Source organism: Gallinula chloropus (assembly GCF_964237585.1).
Source record: "Gallinula chloropus genome assembly, chromosome: Z".
Taxonomy (NCBI): domain Eukaryota; kingdom Metazoa; phylum Chordata; class Aves; order Gruiformes; family Rallidae; genus Gallinula; species Gallinula chloropus.
The window spans coordinates 60,476,008-60,495,535 of NC_140089.1; the positions used below are offsets into that span (position 1 = coordinate 60,476,008).

General features: G+C 46.8%; 1 protein-coding gene across 1 annotated transcript; it reads right to left on the reverse strand.

Annotated features, from left to right (window-relative positions):
- Positions 1-6,914: 6,914 nt before the first annotated feature.
- On the reverse strand, positions 6,915-10,232 carry DMRT2 (doublesex and mab-3 related transcription factor 2; the record flags this gene model as incomplete). The annotated part of the gene is made up of 3 exons (XM_084278096.1): positions 6,915-7,969; positions 9,701-9,803; positions 9,885-10,232. The coding sequence occupies 3 exons, from the start codon at positions 10,230-10,232 to the stop codon at positions 6,915-6,917; spliced, it is 1,506 nt and encodes a 501-aa protein (XP_084134222.1).
- Between the last annotated feature and the right edge of the window lie 9,296 nt (positions 10,233-19,528).

The window sequence follows — 19,528 nt, forward strand, 5'->3', positions numbered from 1 at the left end:
CATTGTGGCACAGGGAGGGGCAGGGACTAGGGAAGGGGGGTTTTGGTCAGCCCCTCACAAGTTGATTTTCTTCTTAGTCGGGGGGCTGGGGCATTCCTCACACCCTTCCCTTGCTGCACTGTGGGGCCCCACCCACGGCATAAGGTTCTTCACAAACTTCTCCAACCTGAGTCCTTTCCCATGGAGTGCTGGCTCTTCACCAGCTGCCTCAGCATGAGTCACTTCTATGGGGTGCTGTCACAAATCACAGAATGTCTCTCAGTCTCTCAGGACCATACTGCTCCTAAATGTGATTCCCAGAGGTGCTGTGACCATCAGTGATGGCTCAGCCTTGGTCAGCAATGACTCCAGCCTTGAGCCAGCTGGTGCTTACTCTGTCAGGCGTGCAGAGATCTTCTGGCTGCTTCTTGCAGAAACCACCCCTGCAGCCCTCCAACAGAACCCAGCCATGCAAAACAACGTCAGGCCTTCCTAACAGAGCTTTTTAGTCATGCACTACACAGATACTTCATCTTGAGCCTGAGATGAAGTTTTAGCATCACCCTAATCCCAGGTTTACATAGATTTGCAATATGATTGTTGTTGTTATGCTTTCGGAATTCCACAAGTTGTTTTTCTTTCTTTTCAGGACTTGCAGTCCTAAATTTATAGGGAGCCACTTCTTTTTGCACTTACTCCATCATTAATCTAGTATGCAATGATTTAACAGGGAAGAGTTTATTTAATTCTTGTGCAGATGACAATAGTGTTGCAAAATACCCTGCCTGACATGTCCTGAGACAGGTTGGCCCAGCTGGACACTGAGTTGACCAGAAGGCATCAGTGTGCTTTTCAGCAAGTTTGTCCAACAATACCCTGGTCTGCACTGGGCAGAGTGTTGCCAACATGTGGAGGGAGGTGATCCATCCTCCCTACCCAACCCCAGCGAGATACATCTGGAGTACTGTGTCCAGTGCTGGGCTCCTCTGTACAAAAGGACATACTGGATTGAGTCCAGCAAAGTGCTTTGAAGATGGTTAAGGAACCGGAACATCATTTCATGAAACGCTGAGAGAACTGGGACTGTCCAGCCTGGAGAAGGGTAGGCTCGGGAGCCCCTTGACACTATATATAGGCAGTGGGAGCAAAGATAGTCAAGCAAAGAAAATGGATCTTGCAGTTGTGTCCAGGAGAGGACAAGAGGCTATGGGCACACACTGGAAAAAGGAAATTCTGTCTAAACAGAATAACTTTTTTTCCTGTGCAGGTGGACAAACACTGGAATAGGCTGCCCAGAGAGGCTGTGAAGTCTCCATCCTTCAATATATTTGAACCAAACTGAACACAACCCTGAGCAAGCTGCCTTGATTGACCTGCTATGAGCAGGAGTGGCACTGGACACTCTCCAGAGCTACTGTCCAGCCTCAGTGCCACCACAGTTCTACTCTACAATTCTATCATATAGCATTAAGTTCCAATTAATAAACACATTTGAGGATATAGTAGAGGAAGTATTAGTGCTCTGCAATGTATGGACAGCTCAGATGGTAACGTGTAGATAAAGTTTCTAAAATGAAAGATTAAATCAAATGTGATTTTCCACACAGGTTAAAGCTTAAGGCCCCTGTACATTTGTCACCTCCAAGTCACTTTCTAAAACTTGCTGATTCATTCACACTTACACTACTGCAAGTCTAAAATTGCCTGAAAGGACTTGGCTTTACCTATACATATTTTACAGTAAGGGGTGTTATTTTTTTTTCCTATCTGTTTACACAGCTCATCTTTCTAAATCTATAATCCAAAAATTCTGTCACTACTTACAAAATCTTTCCACGGTAGACACAGTAGTTTTTCGTGACCCAGAGGCAAGCATCCCTGAAGCTAGGTGGTTCACCCATGTTTTCTGTCTGACTTGGAAAAGTGAAGACTCGCCATGGCCAACTCATGTAGGAGGTCCTTTGTTTAGATAAAACAGATGAAGAAAACCGGTCAGGGTGTAATGAATGCTCCTGATACACAAATACAGAAAGGGTACATCACACATGGTACTAGTTCAATCTACCTGTTTCCTGCCAAGTAATGAGGGAAAATTCTAGTCAGTTTTAAAGTCTAGATTCAGCCAACTGCAGTGAGGTACAGACACAGAGGCTGTCTACCAGATAACATGACGGAAACCTGGCAGTCCTCAAACCTTTGTATCCCTTCTAAATGTATTTCTATATTCCCTCTTGCAAGGCTAAGTACGTATCTTAGTAGGCTCCAGTTAGTATACACGTCAGTAGGCTTTCCTGTGCAGTTTTTCACTTTTCCTTCAGTGGATTTAAACTGAAACTGAAACTATCTTCCAAGATTATTTTTTCATATTTCAAATTATTCCAACATAATATCTCAACATAACTGAATATGAAGAATCAATCTCCTGGTCACTGGAAGCTCTTATTTGTCAGCAAAAACTAGACATGGCAGCATGTCCAGCAACACACAGGTCAGATGGTGAGTTTACATACCAGAGACCCAAATGCCCCCACATCCATGCAAAGTTTGAATCACTGAGTTCAGCGTGAGTGCTATGCTCCTACTTTTGGCTTGTAAGCATGGAACAGCATCAGCCACTGTACTGTAGGCAGTGGGTCACAATAACTGCAGAGCTCACTGACCTCGGGCTACCAACTCCAAATGACAACAAAAACGAACGGTTGCAGCGCACAAACCTGATTTCTGGATTGTTTCTTCTGTGTATCTTGTTCACAAAGAGTCAGTGCTGGGGACAGGAAGAGAGAGCAACAACGTTAAATGATTTTTTTTTTCAGTTTGCATGTTTTCACTCTTTATGAAGAGTGATGCTTCCTCACATAAAATATTAACTGGTTCCTGTCTCCCCAGTCATGCTGACATTCCTGACACCAGTTTCCACCTGCCCACACACGCTTACCCAGCAGCCCTTCTTGCATAAGCCACAGTTTGTCTTGGTTTCAATGCAAGCAAACAGAAAATGCCTGATCACTACTATCTGAGACATTATGTGTACTTTATGCAGTTCAGCTGGCACAAATTCAGAGAAACAACTTAGTGATACAGTGAGAATCTCATTCATCATGGGCAATGATTCCTGGTGCCAGCTTTCACATCAAGGTCAGCTGAATGGAAAGTGTTGGGTACAGGAAATGAAAGGCCTGATTGTGCAAACAAGCTGCCAAATCAAGATTAGAACATACCTCCCTGTTCTACACTTAAAGAAATTTAAAGAGTGTCAAATTCTCTAATTCCAGAACAATAGCCACTGGAAGGTGGTTAATGTTCAGTCTTCAGAGCCATTAACTCTACAGAGACTTGTGCCTTCACAGCTGGCCAAAAAGGGACATACATGCTTTTATGATTCTAAGGAGATGAGGTGCTCTGACTGCAAAACTCATAGAGGCATTTGTCACAGCAGAAAGATAAGCAGACATCAAAGAGCTAAGTCATGTTCTTGGACCAGAATGTAAATACATTCAGCTGATGATTTCACTGGCGTTTCAGTCTTGACATCTCAACGACTTCAGTCCAATTGTCCATCCACCAAACTCTGTGCCTTGACCTACCACCCACCAACCAGTCACTCTATGCTACCAGGCCAGTTAGTAAGACAGGTGCTGTCTGGGGTACTATTAATTCCCAGTTCTGTACACCTCTGCACACCTATAATTTTTTTTTTTTTGTCTCAGCCTGCACTTCCAAAAAGTAGCTGGTTGTCTCTCACAATGCCACCAGTTTGCTTGCTATTTTTCTGACCAAATGAACACTCCTTTCCACATCCATTTGGAGCTCCACAGCCAGCACAGGCTCTTGACCTCCTGTCCCAACAAGCTGATCTTCCCAGCAAGCATGTCTGTTCCACCATTGAGGTCAGAAGGAGATTAGAGGGAAATGCAACCCAGTGTCCATGAGCACAGTGCAAAGGCATATCTCCTACTCAGAGGCTAGTCATGCTGTACAAGAGATACAAGTGTCCACACATCCAACAGATGCCACAGCAATTATACTGAAGAAGCAGGAAGCACAGGGGACCATAGGATATTTTAACAACTGACCTATATCCAGGGAGACACTGCCTATCAGTAAGTGCTAGAAAGTTCCAGGGCAATGACTTCTCCTTTTCTCTACAAGTTTGTACAGCCGCAGCAGCATGCGCAGACAAGTAACTATTTCTACTCTAAAGAAGCACATGGCTGAAAGAAGCAAGAGTGCTGTGCCTCTGCTGCAAAGACATGTGAGGGAGGTCACACAGTGTCTGTGTATGTGCTACTTGCTCAAGCTACTCATCATCCTCCCTGTGAAAAACAGCCGTTATGCATGTTTTTAAAAAGGGAACAGAAAAAAAAATCTGGGTGCAACAAGCTTTCAAAATACACGAGAAGCAAAGTCCCGAGTCTGTGAAATGAAAGGAAGCAAAGTACAGGCAAAAATCGCTAATGGAGCTGAAGGAAGGTGTGAGCAAGTGACAGCAGGACAGGGTGGCCAAATGCTGACTCCAGTGCAACTTACTTGTTAAGAACAGCAGTTTGTCCAGCTTCCACCTCAAGGGTCACATTTCTTCAAATAGTAATAGAAATGTCACTGCATTTTCTGATGCCTGAGACTTGAACAAAAGTATATAGAGCATGCATATGTTTTGTATACGGGCATGTGTGTGTATATATGTGAATATTAGTGTTTGGTGTATCTTCAGAAATTCGATGTATTCAGTTCCAATGATTCTTTAAAAGGTCAAGAGGTACCAGTCTATTGGAAGGGTTTGGTTTTCTGATTATTTTTTAAGAGATAAACAAAGGCAAATGACTTCCTGGAAAATACTTCAGATGTGAGATTGAACAATGTTAGATGCACATATTGTCAGGCGAAAAAATATTTATGCGGGACTAATTCCAGTGTCCAATATTGGTTCACTACATAGATTGCTGAACTCTTTTTCATCTGTCATCCTAGTTTATGCCATGAGCTTGAAAAACAAAACAAATCCTATTTTTAATAACAAAGGAAACCCTGAGTAAATTAAAACCCCTTGTAAGCATTTAATGTTCGACTAAGCCAAAGAAAGAAGCTGTGATGAAAGCAAACAAATATGAAATGTGAAGAATTTCACTCTATTTACTCCGGGTTAAGCTGTTTAGCTTGGTCTGACTGCTGAACTAAGAGGCAGATTCAGCTCCAAACTAAGTTAAAACTCCCTCTAATGGCAGCTGGATAAAGGACAGAGTTTGAAAAAAAATGGAAAGCTGCATTTGAAATGTATTTTTGGTGAGGCAAATTCTAGTTAAGCATGATTGCTTTTGAAAAGTGAAATTTCTAATGGCGAAGATTCTCTTAAATTGCAACAATTTTTTTTTTACATTCTTGACATAATTTTGTGTGTGTGTGTGCTTTCTAAGATGTGTTACATAGAAACTTACACATCATGTAAAATGCATTTTCTCCAGTGTGCTTGTGGCTTTAATAAAGTGGCTTAGATAAGCACCCACAGCAGACGACTTCTCCCATCCATGAAAAGGGCCCAGCCGTTTGGCATCACCACTCAAAACAGAAACACTAATCACTTTCAGAGACATTTGCAGAATCAGACATACACCAGCTCAGATTTATTCCTAGTAAAATAAACAATTAACACTATGTGGCTAGTGCAATAAAATCAGAAAATATTACATTCTGCTCACAAATACCAAACAGAAATTGCCCTTAGAAAATAATATAAGCCAAGAACAAATCACAGCTCCTTTCAACCAGCTGAATGCTGTCTGCAGGATAAAAACCTTAAGGAAGGAAGATAACCAAGGGATTACCAATTAACATTAGATATGTTAACAGTAGCACATAGAGAAAAAAAAGGCCATATAAAATCATGAATTTATAAAATTTCAAGCTCAGTCATAGTGAGAGCTGGCATTGCCTTTTTCCTCAATCTTGAGGGCATTCCAGGTTTCCAAGTAAATTCTACTGGTTACTCTCCTCTATTTCTGCTATCGCTGCAAAAAAGCATAGAATTACAAAACAGAGAGATCATGACTTGATTTCTCATTATCTGTGGTGATTCTGTGTATGATTTTTACAGCCTAAAGGTCATTTCAATTACCACAACACAAGAATCTCTGGCTCTCGCTGGTCAAAGGTGAAATATTTTCAGAAGGAAAAAATTCTAAGGGGTGGAAAACCTGAGTGAAGTCGGCTGAACATAAAAAAAAATTTAAAAAAAGCACAGACGTTTTATTAAAACCCCGATTTTTTAAAAATGATGACTTTTTATCCAAAACCTCACCCCAGAACCATTCTCCTCAAATCCAATGGAGTAACTCTCTGATTTAGGAACAGAAGCTTCTATGGAGACATGTGGAGTAAACCAGTCTTTTTTACGCTAGCATGCACTCCCCCTTCTGAATAGAAAAGGCATTTGGAACCTGATCCAAACCTCACTTAAATTAGTAAAAAAAAAAGTCTTGTGAATTCACACTAACTTATGTGAATTGTTCTTACCTCTTCTGGTAATTTCTTGTTATTGAGGTTCAAAGCACAAATGACCACTAACCCCACAAAGATAACTACTGTTGATAATATCAGATAAAAGAATAAGTATATTCTGAATATATGGTGTGCTTGCCTGAGAGTTATTAAAGACAAAGAGATCAGCAAATACATCTATACTTGTAAGTAAACTCACTTTATTGAATGGCTTGAAGTGTTCCTTAAAATAACAACACTTTACAGTCTGTACATGCGGTTTCAATGTATATTTTTCTTCAGAGAAAACATGCATATTTATGTACATCATTTTGAGATAACAGAAAGAATTCCCATTAACAGCAGGAAATCCTCTTTTAAAAACTTTTAAGAGACAAGGCAAGCAGTAGCAATTCTGCAGAAGGCAAAACATACAAATTCTCTACAGTGAAGGTGTAGTTTATTCATTGAGAGACATTAGCAACTGCAGAAGAAGGTCTTTTAAGGATGGATTCAACTGAAAATGACAGTGGCTCAGTTGTTGAAAGTTTTATTGTGGCTTGTTTCGCCCCAAAGAAGCCTTTTGTGCATTTGTCTATTGTGAACTTGTATTTTCGGTTCTCTTTAATGGCACACTCTCTGTATTTCTTAGACACATCTTCAAAAGGCTCTTTCACAAGTGTTCTCAACTCTGTTCCTGGTCTGTCAGGAAATGTTTGCTGGAACATTGTCTGAAATTTACTGTATTTGATCGGTGGAGGGGGCTTACTACTGTCTTTGCTGATCTTGCTTAATACCTGTTCCTGAGGAACCAGAGAGTCCTTATCAGAAATCTGAGAGAAAGTCCTTTTTGGAGGAGAGAAAGCTGACCTCTCACGAGCTTCCTGAGGAATGCACAGTATCTCATTACATGGCTGCTGAATGTGTTGCGTGTGGGTCAGAACGAGTGAATTTTCCAGTTTTGGAGACATGATGTCGTGCTCAGTGTTTGGACATTCCTGACCTTGTGAGACCTTGGTATCCCAACCTGCGCCAGGTTTGAGAGCTTGGACAGTAGTAGCATTTAACAGGCACTGCTGGTAGAGAAGAGCATCGCTAACAGGGCCACATTTTGGCCACACTAAAAACCTAGAAGACAGGGGATACTGCCTGTAGGTAGTAGCTACACTGACATTTGAAGAAATTAGTTCCGCGTTGCTGGATCCTGAATACTGCATGGTTAAATCAAGGCAGGTTGGTAAAAAGTTGCAAAACTCCTTGTTTGGAGTATCAACTTGCGTAGTGTTGAAGGCGGTTTTATAGGAGTTGTATTCAGCTCCATGTACCATGCGATTAGGGAGAAAAAGGGCAGCGGCTTGCGTAGCTTCCATCATCTCTCTCTCTTTAAACTCTCTCTCTAGCATAATGTTCTCCAACTCTTTATCAGCAAAAGCCCGTCTCTTTCTCATCCTGTCACTTACAGGGGGAGGCAAGGGTGCATTCCCACCCAGGTAAGGGTCTGTTGGAATAGAGCGGTAACCTAAAACAACAAAGCAGCGTTAGGAATGAAGCCGCATAAGAAAAACATGAAAGCGCCTTTTGTAGAAGGGCTCCATTTGGAGCCAGTCCCACCAGGTGCTGAGCACTGGCTGCAAACCCTGGATGCTGTCAGCTCCTACTGAAGCCACCACGCCACAGTCTTAGCTCCCTATGCCACTGGGCACGTTCAGTACTAGTTCCTCAATGCAGATAAAGCAAGCCCTGCTCCTCCAACATGTGCAGTTTTCTTTAAAGCTAGCTGATTAGTAACTTTTAAAAGGATTTCAAAAACAGCAGATGGACTGGGAGGGGAGCAAAGGGGAAGAGCAAAAATTCTGCAGCGTGTGTTATGACCACGACTGCATTATGCTGTTTACAGAGGTAACCATCCGTTTTTAATAAACACGGAAAATATTAAAATATTCTATTTCGTATGAACTAAAAGAAAACTTTAATAAAACATAGAAATCCAGTCTCTAGTATATTCCACTACCAGGCTAAATGGATTCATCTAATATAACCAAAAAGATCCAATCCTGTTTGCTATACCCAGGCAAGTAATCCCATTGAATTAATGGAATTACTTACATGACTAAGGAGAATACGGTTTTACCCTGTTTTCACTCCCACTCCTCTCACATGGGTTTCCCCACTGCCAAGGAAGATACTTATACCTACAGTGGATGCCTTTTCTATTCTCTAAAGATCGATCATTAAGTACACATTGCTACAGACTGTAGAAAATTCCGAGGAGAACTAGGAAAAAATAAAAAGAAAGCTCAGATAAATTAGAGGAAAGAATATAGAAGTGATTTTTTTTTTTTAAGTTGAACTGTAGCTGAAAATTAGAGATTTCTAACAGGACAAAATTTTAATAGTACTTTCACAGTGCTATTAAAAGAAAAGAGCTTCCTATTAAAAAAAAAAAAGGAAAATAAAAGCTAGATTTGAGAACTGCAACACTTTACAGGGCTACAGTTTGGAAAGCAATCAAAGCAGACATAAAAATAAATTTGAGAATGATCTGAAGTGGGAAAGTGGAACAAAAAATGGACACCCTCTCACTAAAAATATCCACCTCTAAAATGTCGTTCTCCCACAGTTAATATTTTTTTACATTAAAAAAACTTAAAATGAGCAGCATATTATGCATATCTTAGTATCGATAATGGTGCTGCTGTGTTAAGCGCTCAGATCAAAAGGAAAAGGGGGAAAAAAGAGAAAAAAAAAGAAAAAGAAAAGGAAAAAGAAAAAGAGAGAGGGAAAAAATGCCTTAATGATTTATTCCTTTGCAGGATAAAAACGCCCGCGAACAAATTAACCGGCACTGCAAAACGCTTCTGGATAGTCATGTAAAAAGAATGTCAGCTTGTAACAGTAACTCTCGGATTTCAAATTGCCGATGCTAGCATTTCAGGCATTATTTTGGGCGCGGGGGTGGTGTGGGGGGCGCGGGAGGACACGACTGAATTTTTGCCACATCGATCCTCGCCACGAAGGGCGGGAGCCGCGGGCGGAAGCTGCGAGGGCACCCGCCGCACGGAGCCGGCTGCGCTTCAGCGCCGTTCCCGCACTGATTTCGGGAACTAACGCTGCATTTCACGCGTGCCCGTGAGCAGCCGACCCTCGGAAGGGACGTACTGGTTTTCCTGAGGAAGAGCGGGGTTTTCCCGCTGCCGGCTGGTGCTGCGGGTCCGGGGTCAGCCCGTGGAGAGGCGTTAGGTGCGCTTACCTTCCAAGATGCTCTTTGCGAGGAGGCTGGGCGTCCGGACGTGCCTCTGGTAGACGGCTTTGCGCTCCAGGCTCGCCTGCTTCCCCGCCAGACCCTTCTTGTCCTAGAAGAACGATCGGGCGGCTTTGTGAAGCCCGGGGAACGCCCGTCCCTTCCCATTCCGTCCCGACCCGTCCCCTCTCACCTCGGTGGCCTGCTGCCGTCGGAGCGCCACCTGGGCGGCCATGACGCGCTGCCGCTCTACCACCAGCAGGCAGTTGGCGCACTGGCAGTCGCGCCAGCGGCAGAACCTCTTGTGTCCCTTCAGGCACGACACCACGCCGTGATTGCGGCACCGGGCGCATTTGGGAGTGCGGCTCAGCTTCCGCGGCTCGCCCCTCCGCGGGGCTGCCGCCGCTTCCTCGCCTTCCTCCTCCTCCTCTTCCTCCTCAGGGCCGGCGTTGCTGCGCGGCACGCCGGGTGCCTCGGCCGCCTCCCCTTCTACGCTCTCCACGTCGATCTCCCAGTCGGCGGCGGCACGTACTTCAGCCATGGCTCCTCGGCGGCGCAGCTGCAAGAGAGGGGTCAGACCGCCCGCCCCTACGGCGAGACGGCAACGGGGAGACTCTCGGTTCCCCAGGTGCGCGTCTCGGCCCAGCCCGGCCCGCCGGCAGCCCCGCCGAGATGTGTCCCCATCGGTGTCCCACGGCAGAGCCCGCTGGCGATGTCATCTCCCTCCTCACCGTCTGCTCGGCTCTCTTCCCTCACGCGGGGCACAGCTTAACCTCGACGGCCGCTTCCCCACCGCCCGCCCCGGCTTTCCCAGAAAACTGTGCTGTCCCGCCGCAGGCAGAAGAGCATCTCCAGCGTTGGAAGATGCCTAAGGCACCGCTCCAGTGCGGTGCTGAGCGCCGCAGGACTGCGGGACTGTCAAGTCCCCGCGGGGACCTGTTCATTCTCAGGATCCTGACAACCCTCCTGCCCGCTGCATGCAGACTGAGGGGACAGGTAGGGAACACCTGGGCTTCGCACTCCGCCGCTGTCCACGCCAGCGACCAGTGGCTATATGGGCTCCTGGAGCTCTCTGCAACGCAAAAGAATCAGTTCCTTCAGACGCCTCCCACCCGACCTCCCGCAGTTTGCGCTTACCCCGGTTCAGAGCCCCAAGCCGGCAGGCGGTGCAGGCAGCAGGCAGCCGCGCAGCTTCCGCAGCTCGCAGGGTCGCCTTCTATACAAGCACGGCCAGAGGCAGGGGACTTCCGAGCCCCACACCTGCGGGAGAACTGCTACCCGACAGCCGGGACGCCGCGCCGTCGGGGGGACGCCGCGTCACAAGGCGGAGGGTCGGGTCGGACCGGATCGAGCCGAGCCGAGCCGCGCGTGGTCGGAGTACGGGTGCGCGCTTGCTGCGCTAGCGCCGAGGCTGACACCCGGCCTCACCCACGCCGCTACCGCCCTGCGTACAGCGCCCGACGCGCCGGCCCCGACGCGTTATCAGCGCCGCCCGCCACCTCCCGCACCGCCCATTGGGCCCGAGCCGCGCGGCCGCAGCTCTGATTGGCCCAGACCCCCGCCGCCCCGCCCCCGCCCCCCCCCCACCTTGTGCCAGTCGCACGCTCGTGGGTGCGGGCGGGCACGGGGTGCGTGGGGCGGGCGCGGCTCGGCACCCCACCCAACAGCCCTGCCGAGCGGGAAAAGTACTCAGCCCTCGGGGACGTCATCTTTAATTTTGGGGCTAGTAAGGGGTGGCGGGGCGGAAGCAAGGAAAGAGAGAAAAAATGGTCACGCGCGTGATGGTGACAGCTAGGGAGCCCGTTCGGTGGGCGGGCGGCGTCACGCTAACCGCGGGGCGCACCGGGGCCGCGGGTTTTGGGAGGCCGAAACACGCACCGCGGTTTCCGTTTGCCGTCCTTCACCTTGCTTGCCCCGCGAGTGGAGGCGCCGCTTAGCAATCCCTTTTTTCCGAATCTGAAAAAGCAACGGAATCGTTGAAACGTTGTCTCGCTGCCCTGGCGAGGCAGGAAACTGAGGCGAGGGAAAGTATTCGTTTGTTTTCTCAGCCTTCCCTCCTCGCGGCGGCGTTTTCCACCGGCCACTGAGCTGTTGAGTAACTTTTTACACGCACGCACTCACGCACGCACGCTTCCCGACGGAGGCTGCTATTTGGGAGCTGGGGAATGCCCCTGGTCTCCCAAGACAGGGAGCGATCGAAATCGTAGTGCACAAAGCCTCGGCCGTGCCAGGGAGGTGTTGGAGCTCGGGGATTACGTCGGTGAAAATCCCCACGGGGGCAAAAGCGAACAAAATGTACCTCTCGGGCGCGTTCGGCACCGGGCGGAGGAAGAGTGAGAGAATTAAAACAGGGTATCCCCGGGACAGGAATAAAATATGAAAAAAAAAAAAAACCAAAACAATAAAACCCCACCATAACCAAAACCCAAACAATCAAACAAACAAGGCATGCTGGAGAGCACCAGTTCCCCACCAGTACAGCCGAAACTACCCTCCGAAAAGAGATAATATTTTGCTCTTTGCTCGAGCGGTGTCTGTGTATAACAAATATTGATTATGCTCGTGTATATAATAAACACGGGCACACGCTCATGGTGACCGCACCGACCGGCTGCCGGACACCGGTTCGGCACGGAAAAACCCTGCTCTTGCAACCTTGCCGTTCGGGACAGAAGCCAGCGGGCAAGCGGGGCGAGGGACGTGAGGCCGCGGGACAAGCGCGGCCGCCGCCCGCCCGTCGTCCGGAGCTCCCAACGCCGCAACGACCTGGGCAGGGCTCCGGTCCTTCCCTGGCTCCCGGGCTGCGGGCACTGGCGGGGCGGGAGGGAGCGTTTCTCTTCGTCGGGCCGCACTGCTGTCGGAGCGCTGACGCCGGGACAGCGGGGAAAGAGGAGCGGCGCATCCCCTGACGGCAGGTATTATTCATCCCAAAAGAGCCCCTGGCTACTGTTTTGACTTACAAGCATGACTAAAAGGCAAATACCCAAGGAATTCCACTTTCCCCCTCGGGCTCCCTCTTAAAAGGCACAAGCATGACAAAGGACCCGCTAGGTTAGGAAACAGAAGTCCCCTTCGCTTGTAAACCGACACCAAATTACAAAGTACGGTTCTGCAGGCCGCTGGAGTAAATTACAAAACAGTTCGCCTCCTGTTTACTTTAACTACAGGGAACTGTGAAACCCAGCCACGATTTTAAAGCGTGTTTGTAAAACTTTCTTCTGCTCCCCTTGTTTGCGCTGGGCTCCGTGGCTCGTTTGCACTCCCCTAACAGCCCCCTCTCCTCTTTCCCGCCGAGAGGGAGAGATGCCCCTGTCGTCCTCCGGCGGGACGAACCCGCGGCAGGGGAGGCCGGAGAGCGGTCTCTGGCACCGCTGCTTCCACTCCCGTGCCGCGGGGACTGCCGCTCCCGCCCAGCCCTCGCTTTTGGGCGGTGGTGCAGCTGTACCAACTGTGGGTTGACACGGGCCGACGCCGTGCCGTGCCGGGAAATGCACCGATTTCCACGAGAGGGAAGGCAGCGAAGCTGGCTGACGTGCAAAAGTCTATCCACTGGCCTCGATACAACGCTCCCCGCTGGAGCGTTCCGCCGCCCCGCTAGTCCCGATCCCCGCGGCTCCGGCTGCCCGCGGCCTGAGCTGCTGGGACGCTCTGGGGCTCCTTCAGACCCTCCTCCGCACACCTTCAGCCGTGCGTCCCCCCATCCCGCGCACTGCCACGGGTGTCCCCGAGAGCTGCACTGCCTAAGGCGGGGTGGGAATGCGCCAGGCAGTGATGAGGGTCCGGGGATGCGTCCTCAGGCCGTGCAGGCGGCAGGTTGCTGCCCGGCTTGTAGCAGCGCCCTGGCCCGTGAAAAAAGAGAGAGGACTATACAGGCTCTGAACAGACACCGGCGGCAGCGGGGCACCGCGCCTGGGGACGTGCTTTGCATTGCACTGCCGTGCGGCGGGGACGACGGGCGTGCAGGTGCAAGTGCCGTGGTGCGCTCGCTCCTCGGCTTCCCGGTCCTCCCTCCTTCCCTACCGGGAAATTTATTATCGAGGTAAGCGCAGGCTAACCAAACGGCAACCCCGGGTGCAATTTCCCCGGGAGGAATGCTTTGATCTTGCCCTCTCCCCGCGCCGTCGGCCGCAGATTGCATTGCCAAACGCGGGAGATCCCCGCCGCTTGTTTGGTCAGAGATGTTACCGGCTCGTCTGAAACAAACTGCCTCTGCCGCCGCCTCGCCCGCCGGCGCGGCCATGGTGCGGCAGGGTCCCACACGGCACACGCTGCGGCCCCGTGGCTGGGCCCGGCACGGCAGCCGCCTTCTGCTCCACGGAACATAGGGTTAAACATCTATTCTATCCAGCGGAGACGCTGAGATTCTCCAGGTCATCTCAACTTCGGCAGGGAAGGAAGAAGTCACCTTTTCCGGGATGATCCAACCAGTAAACCCCGTGATTTCTTCCATAAAAACGTGGATTTAAAATAATAATAATAATAATAATAATAATAATAACAACAACAACAACAACAATAATAATAATCATCTTAATTTTATTTTTCCATGTCAAATTCCCTCTGTCTCTTCTAAACAGCACTTACACTAAGGTAACACTGAATGAGATTTTTATCCGTGGCACAGTCATTTCTAAACTGATTGTACCTTACAGTGTTTTAAACAAACACGGTCTAAATTGTCTGTGTTTGTGTTTTAAACAAGCGTTTTAATTTTATATATATTTTTAATGTATTGATACCTAGCATATTTGTAAAGCAGCCAGATGCAGAGCTAGAGAAAGAATTTTCTGTTATTCCTGCATGTCAGTCAAATAAATATAATAAATAAGTATTATAACAACGCAAGAAGTGTCGAGGTGATGTGTTCACTATAGCATGATATGGAAGCAAATTTTATTGACTGTGAGAGTAATTCGACTGCATCTGTAGGAATGTTTGCTTTGGCAAGGAGGGCAAGGGTTAGCCTTTATAGCAAGACGCACGTATCATACCAGGATAATCTTCAGTCACGTAAAACTGGATTGATATCAAAAGCAGTTGTGGTGAGCAGAGCAGAACTGCCACCTCAGGAAGTTAGGGAAGGTCTGATGGGAAGTCTGGAGGTGTCAACAGAAAGTTTCCCATGGACATAGACAGCTTTGGATTGGGCATGAGGTACAGCAGATTTTCTTACCATCTACAGTCTTCTTCACCCTGGTAGCTGCCTGGAAGAAGGCATGAGCTTCGGAAGAGGAGGAAGGGGTGGGCCATGAGGGAAGGGCAAGTTTGGCTTCTGCAGCTGGGGTCTCTGCCCACTCATCAGGGCTGCACCGGGGAGGCAGACTCTGGCCCATGCCTCTGCAAATGGAACCACGCAGGCGGTTGTTGTTAGACATGGCTCAGCAGAAATAGAACTGCCTCCTCTGCAGCCTCCAGGTTCACATCCAGGGGACACTGAGGCAAACCCACAGAGGTTCTTGGTCAGAATCAGTACAAATGAGAACTTTTCCAACTCCATGCTGGAATTTTGAATTAAACAAGAAAAATACCAAGAGGGGGCTCGGGGTGCCATCTGCAGTAGCTTTGCTGTGGCTCATAAACAAGGATGACCTTTGGTTTGCTAGCATTTAATAAGCCAGTAGACAGTTGGCAAGTCTCTTGCTAAAATGTACTAGAAAGTTGGATCAACTCTCAGCATGAATATCAAGAATCCACTATACAAGCACAGAGCATAGCAAATTGTCAAGTCAGCAACTAATGTATTTCACTATAATCTTCCCAAATGTCTTAAGTAGTTTGGCAAATCTCTTCTTGCAATAAATTCTAGTGAAGTTTTGGGTTTTGTTTTTTTTCCTTTTTTCAACATATGGCCTTAAATAGTAACTTAGCCAGGAATATTTTTAGAGTCATTGCAGAGTTTGCTAGAGATGTTGTCTCAAAACTTGTTTGCACTCTGGCAGTTTTATTCCAATGTCAACCAGATGCAGAAAGCGTGGGGTTTTGTGTTTTATTTTACAGTCCTGGAAAGTAAAGGTCAAGTCTCTGCAACATACATTTTCTTTTTGATTGCCATATCAAGAAGCAAGAAAAGCAAGGGGTCTTACTAATATACTGTTTTGTGGTGTTTTGTTTAGTTTTCGTGGAGTTCTGATTTTTGTTGCAGGGTTTTGGGGATTTTATTTTTTTTTGTGCATTATAATCATATGCAAAATATTTTAAATGCCAGTAAGACACCTGCTAAATCAAATAAGTTGGGCAGGCTATGCCATGCTTAGCAGTAAAAACTCAATCACGTAACTGTAACCGGTCAGACTGTGTTCTCATTTGCCAGGTAGCGATGCAGTCACTGAGTAGCCGTACTGAAATTAATAGTGTGACCTGAGGTATTAGTCAGCATGAAAACCTGGCAATATATCGGTTAGAATAAGCCAGACAGACTCAGGCCATATTGATACATCCAGCTACGCAGGTGACACGAAAGGCTGCTTGTTGCACTCCCACTAGCAAGCCTGTAGAGCCACTGACGCAGTGTGATGTTGTGCCATGCAAACAGAAGTGCCCGCTATGGATCCATGATGGAGCGTGCAGGTGCATGAGGTCCAAGAGGTGAGTGGGATCTGCTCAGCACTCACAGTGTGTCAGAGTGAATGCGCAGCAGTTTGGCTCCCTGAAAACTGCACAGCAAACGCAGTGTAGTACACCCCCGTCGATGGCATTTGCACTGAGGTTCTCTGAAGGATTTTACCATCCGCCCTTCTGACAACTTACCTGGAAAACCAGACGAGTTTTTGCTGTAATTCCATGGAGCAGGAGATCTGTTCATGTGATGCATGGACACGTGCAGGTACTGTGAACCTCCACTCGTTTCTTGCTCACAATTGAGGAAATGGGAAAGCAAGGGATGAACTATCAATACAGCAGGTGTGATGCTGATGAATCTCAGATTGCTCCCATACTTAAAAGGAAGCATTTATGAGTGCAGGGGCCTGCTTCCAGAACATTTTAGATTATGTTTAAAGTGGAAGAGATTTCTGCAGGTATACAAATAAAATCTGAGCCTTCCCCACACACACACTTTCGGCTAGTACTTCTGCACATTATCTGTCTTGCTTTGTTGAGGGTAGGTTCAGAGACAGCACTGTGAGAATCAAAAATGGCATGGAGCACAGAGAAAGAAACAAGTATCTTTAGGACTCTGGAGGTGGAACCCTTGCATTGGGAGTACTTAAAAAGTACCCCAAACAGTCTAGAAAAAAATTTTGATAACCAGGGAATTTCACAGTACACCATGCTTGGTCCACAAATCTTTCCTACTAAGTATTTTGGAGGGGAGATGAATATGGTTGCTGCCAGCCTTTCTCTATCTCAGCTGCCATCACAGGGACCTCTCACTCCCCTCAGAGTCAATACAAAAGGAGGAGTGACACGAGGGTCACTTTCTGAATGGATGGCATTGCCACCACAGGAGAGAAGCAGATGCCCTGGCTGGACACAGCACCTATGTGCTAAGGGAAATTCAGGAGTATCTCATCTGGTGCTGCTCTTGACCAGCCCTTGACACAGTTCTGGTTGCAGTGCTAAGCAGTAGCTTTGCAAACACTCTTGTTGGGCAGAGGTGCCTCTGCACCATCTTGTGAATCTGTCCCATAGCAGACGGGAGTGGGACAGAAACATCCATTTTTGTTACATTTGTAAAGGGGAACACAGGAGCTGCAACTGCCTCAAACTCTTTACCTCTCACAAGTGCACCTACTCGTTGACTGGCTTGACTTTGACTCTTGAAATAGATATCCTAGTCACACCTGTATCAGCCCATCCTCACCAGACACCTTACCAGTGTGGCTCAACACATGACCCTACTGCAGACTTTTCTGGATATGTTGTTTTCTGAAATCATCAAAGAAATACCAAAAAATACTTTAAATTTTTCCTTCACTACATAGACCACTGCTAGAGTGGAATGTGTTAGATCCCTGGTAAACACTATGTTTATTATTATAAACACAAATCTAGGTGAAAATCTAACACATAAAGCCTTCCTAAAAGGTGCAGCCATTCAGCATTCTGGGATCAAACTCTTTCCTTCATTCCATACAGACACCCCATTGAAATCCTTAGATTAAATGGGCATAAGTCTGAGTTTAACATATTGCAGATGTGTATATATATTAAGAACATTGGATGCATTGTACTCAAAAAGCTATTTTACTTACAGTATTTTTTCAGCACTTATGATTACTTGCAATAATAAGAAAGACTATTCCACAAACTGTGCTAAGATCATATGACATAGCGAGCACACTGTCATCTGCTTCATGATTTAACATCTGTGACACTATGGTAATTCATGTTCTTTGGGCATCCAACATGATATCAACTACACAAAGCATCAAACCATCCTGTGCATAAAAATTAGTTGATTCTAGGAGTAAAGAGCTTTGACCAGCCGTGCTGAAGTCAACAGAAAACCTTCTGTGTAGACTTGTAGGAGAAATGGAGTAAGGCCCATATTTATCTTTAGGGCCCACTTTACTGTTTTTTAGGGGACATTTTCCAGCCTGCACCAGGCTGCAGCACAGAAGCACCAACACCTCAGCTGGCATGTCCAACCAGCTGATACTGTCTGGTTTAACCCTGTACTAGAGACCTGGGTCATACACCATCCGAGGCAAGTAGAGCTATAAATGACAGCTCCCTTTTTTACATAGCAATGGGAAAACTCTTTCAAAATACATCTGAGATACCAAGACACACCCTAACAGCTGGTTCAGAAAAAAAAAAATTCCAATTTTTAACCAGAATGTAAGAAAACATGGGAATATGTCCAGGGATGTAGCCTGTTTGTGGTGGTGTACTGACTTAGAAAACTTATCATCACTTCAAAAAGGCACCAGAATTTCATGCCATGATGGTTAAGCTAGTGAAGTGCACTGGAGGATGTGCAAAAGCAGGAGATACACCCCACGGTCAAGTGCTGGGTCAAGAGTGAACTCTTCTGATTTCAGCCAAAGGCACCATAAAATCCTAGCCATGAAACTGTGGATGTAAACAGTGGCTTGCCCACCACTTTCACTTAGCCATACTGCATCCAGTTAGGGATCACTGCATGTGCTAATCTCTCGCTGTCCGGATTCCTTCCAGCTTTTCTTTGGCTGTGCATCATGCATCTCCTAAAAACAGTGGAATTACCATACATTAAAAAGAACATATTATAGGGATGTCAATGTGCTTCAATACAAGCAAAACGTTTCTGGGACCTGAAAAGGAATGCTTGCCTAGCCAAGAATTAATTTTAACCAAATTCCTAATTTTAATTTTTTTTTCTCCTTTGTCTACACAAGAACTAGTTTACGCCCGGGAACAAAAGGCAGTTATAATAGTAAAGGTTTAAGAACACCAAGGTTTTTATTGTAACTGAATTGCAAATAACATGGATGTAAATCAATAGATGTCTTCCTTATACTTGCATGGGAGCAGAATGTGCCCTCTAACGCAGTCATATCCCTCTCCAAGTCAATGGCTGCTCTGCATTAGGGCTGCCTGCCCAGCAGCATGTAACACACACAAATGCTGGCAAGGTCAAAATGTCGTTGTACATGATTTGAGAACTCTATTCCATGATATACCACAATAATAATAATACACAATAATAAATTAGATTCCTCGGCTTCTCTTTGGCTGAATACGTCTAGCTGAGTCAGAAAAGACCGTGTCTCATTTTTCCAATGTGTGCTTTTGTTAGGTCAATACACAGACTGTTATAGAGACATGTGGTGGTTTAGCCCTGGCTGGAGGCCAGACGCCCACCAAAGTCAGTCTATTACTCCCCTTCTTAGTTGGACGGGGAGAAAATATATA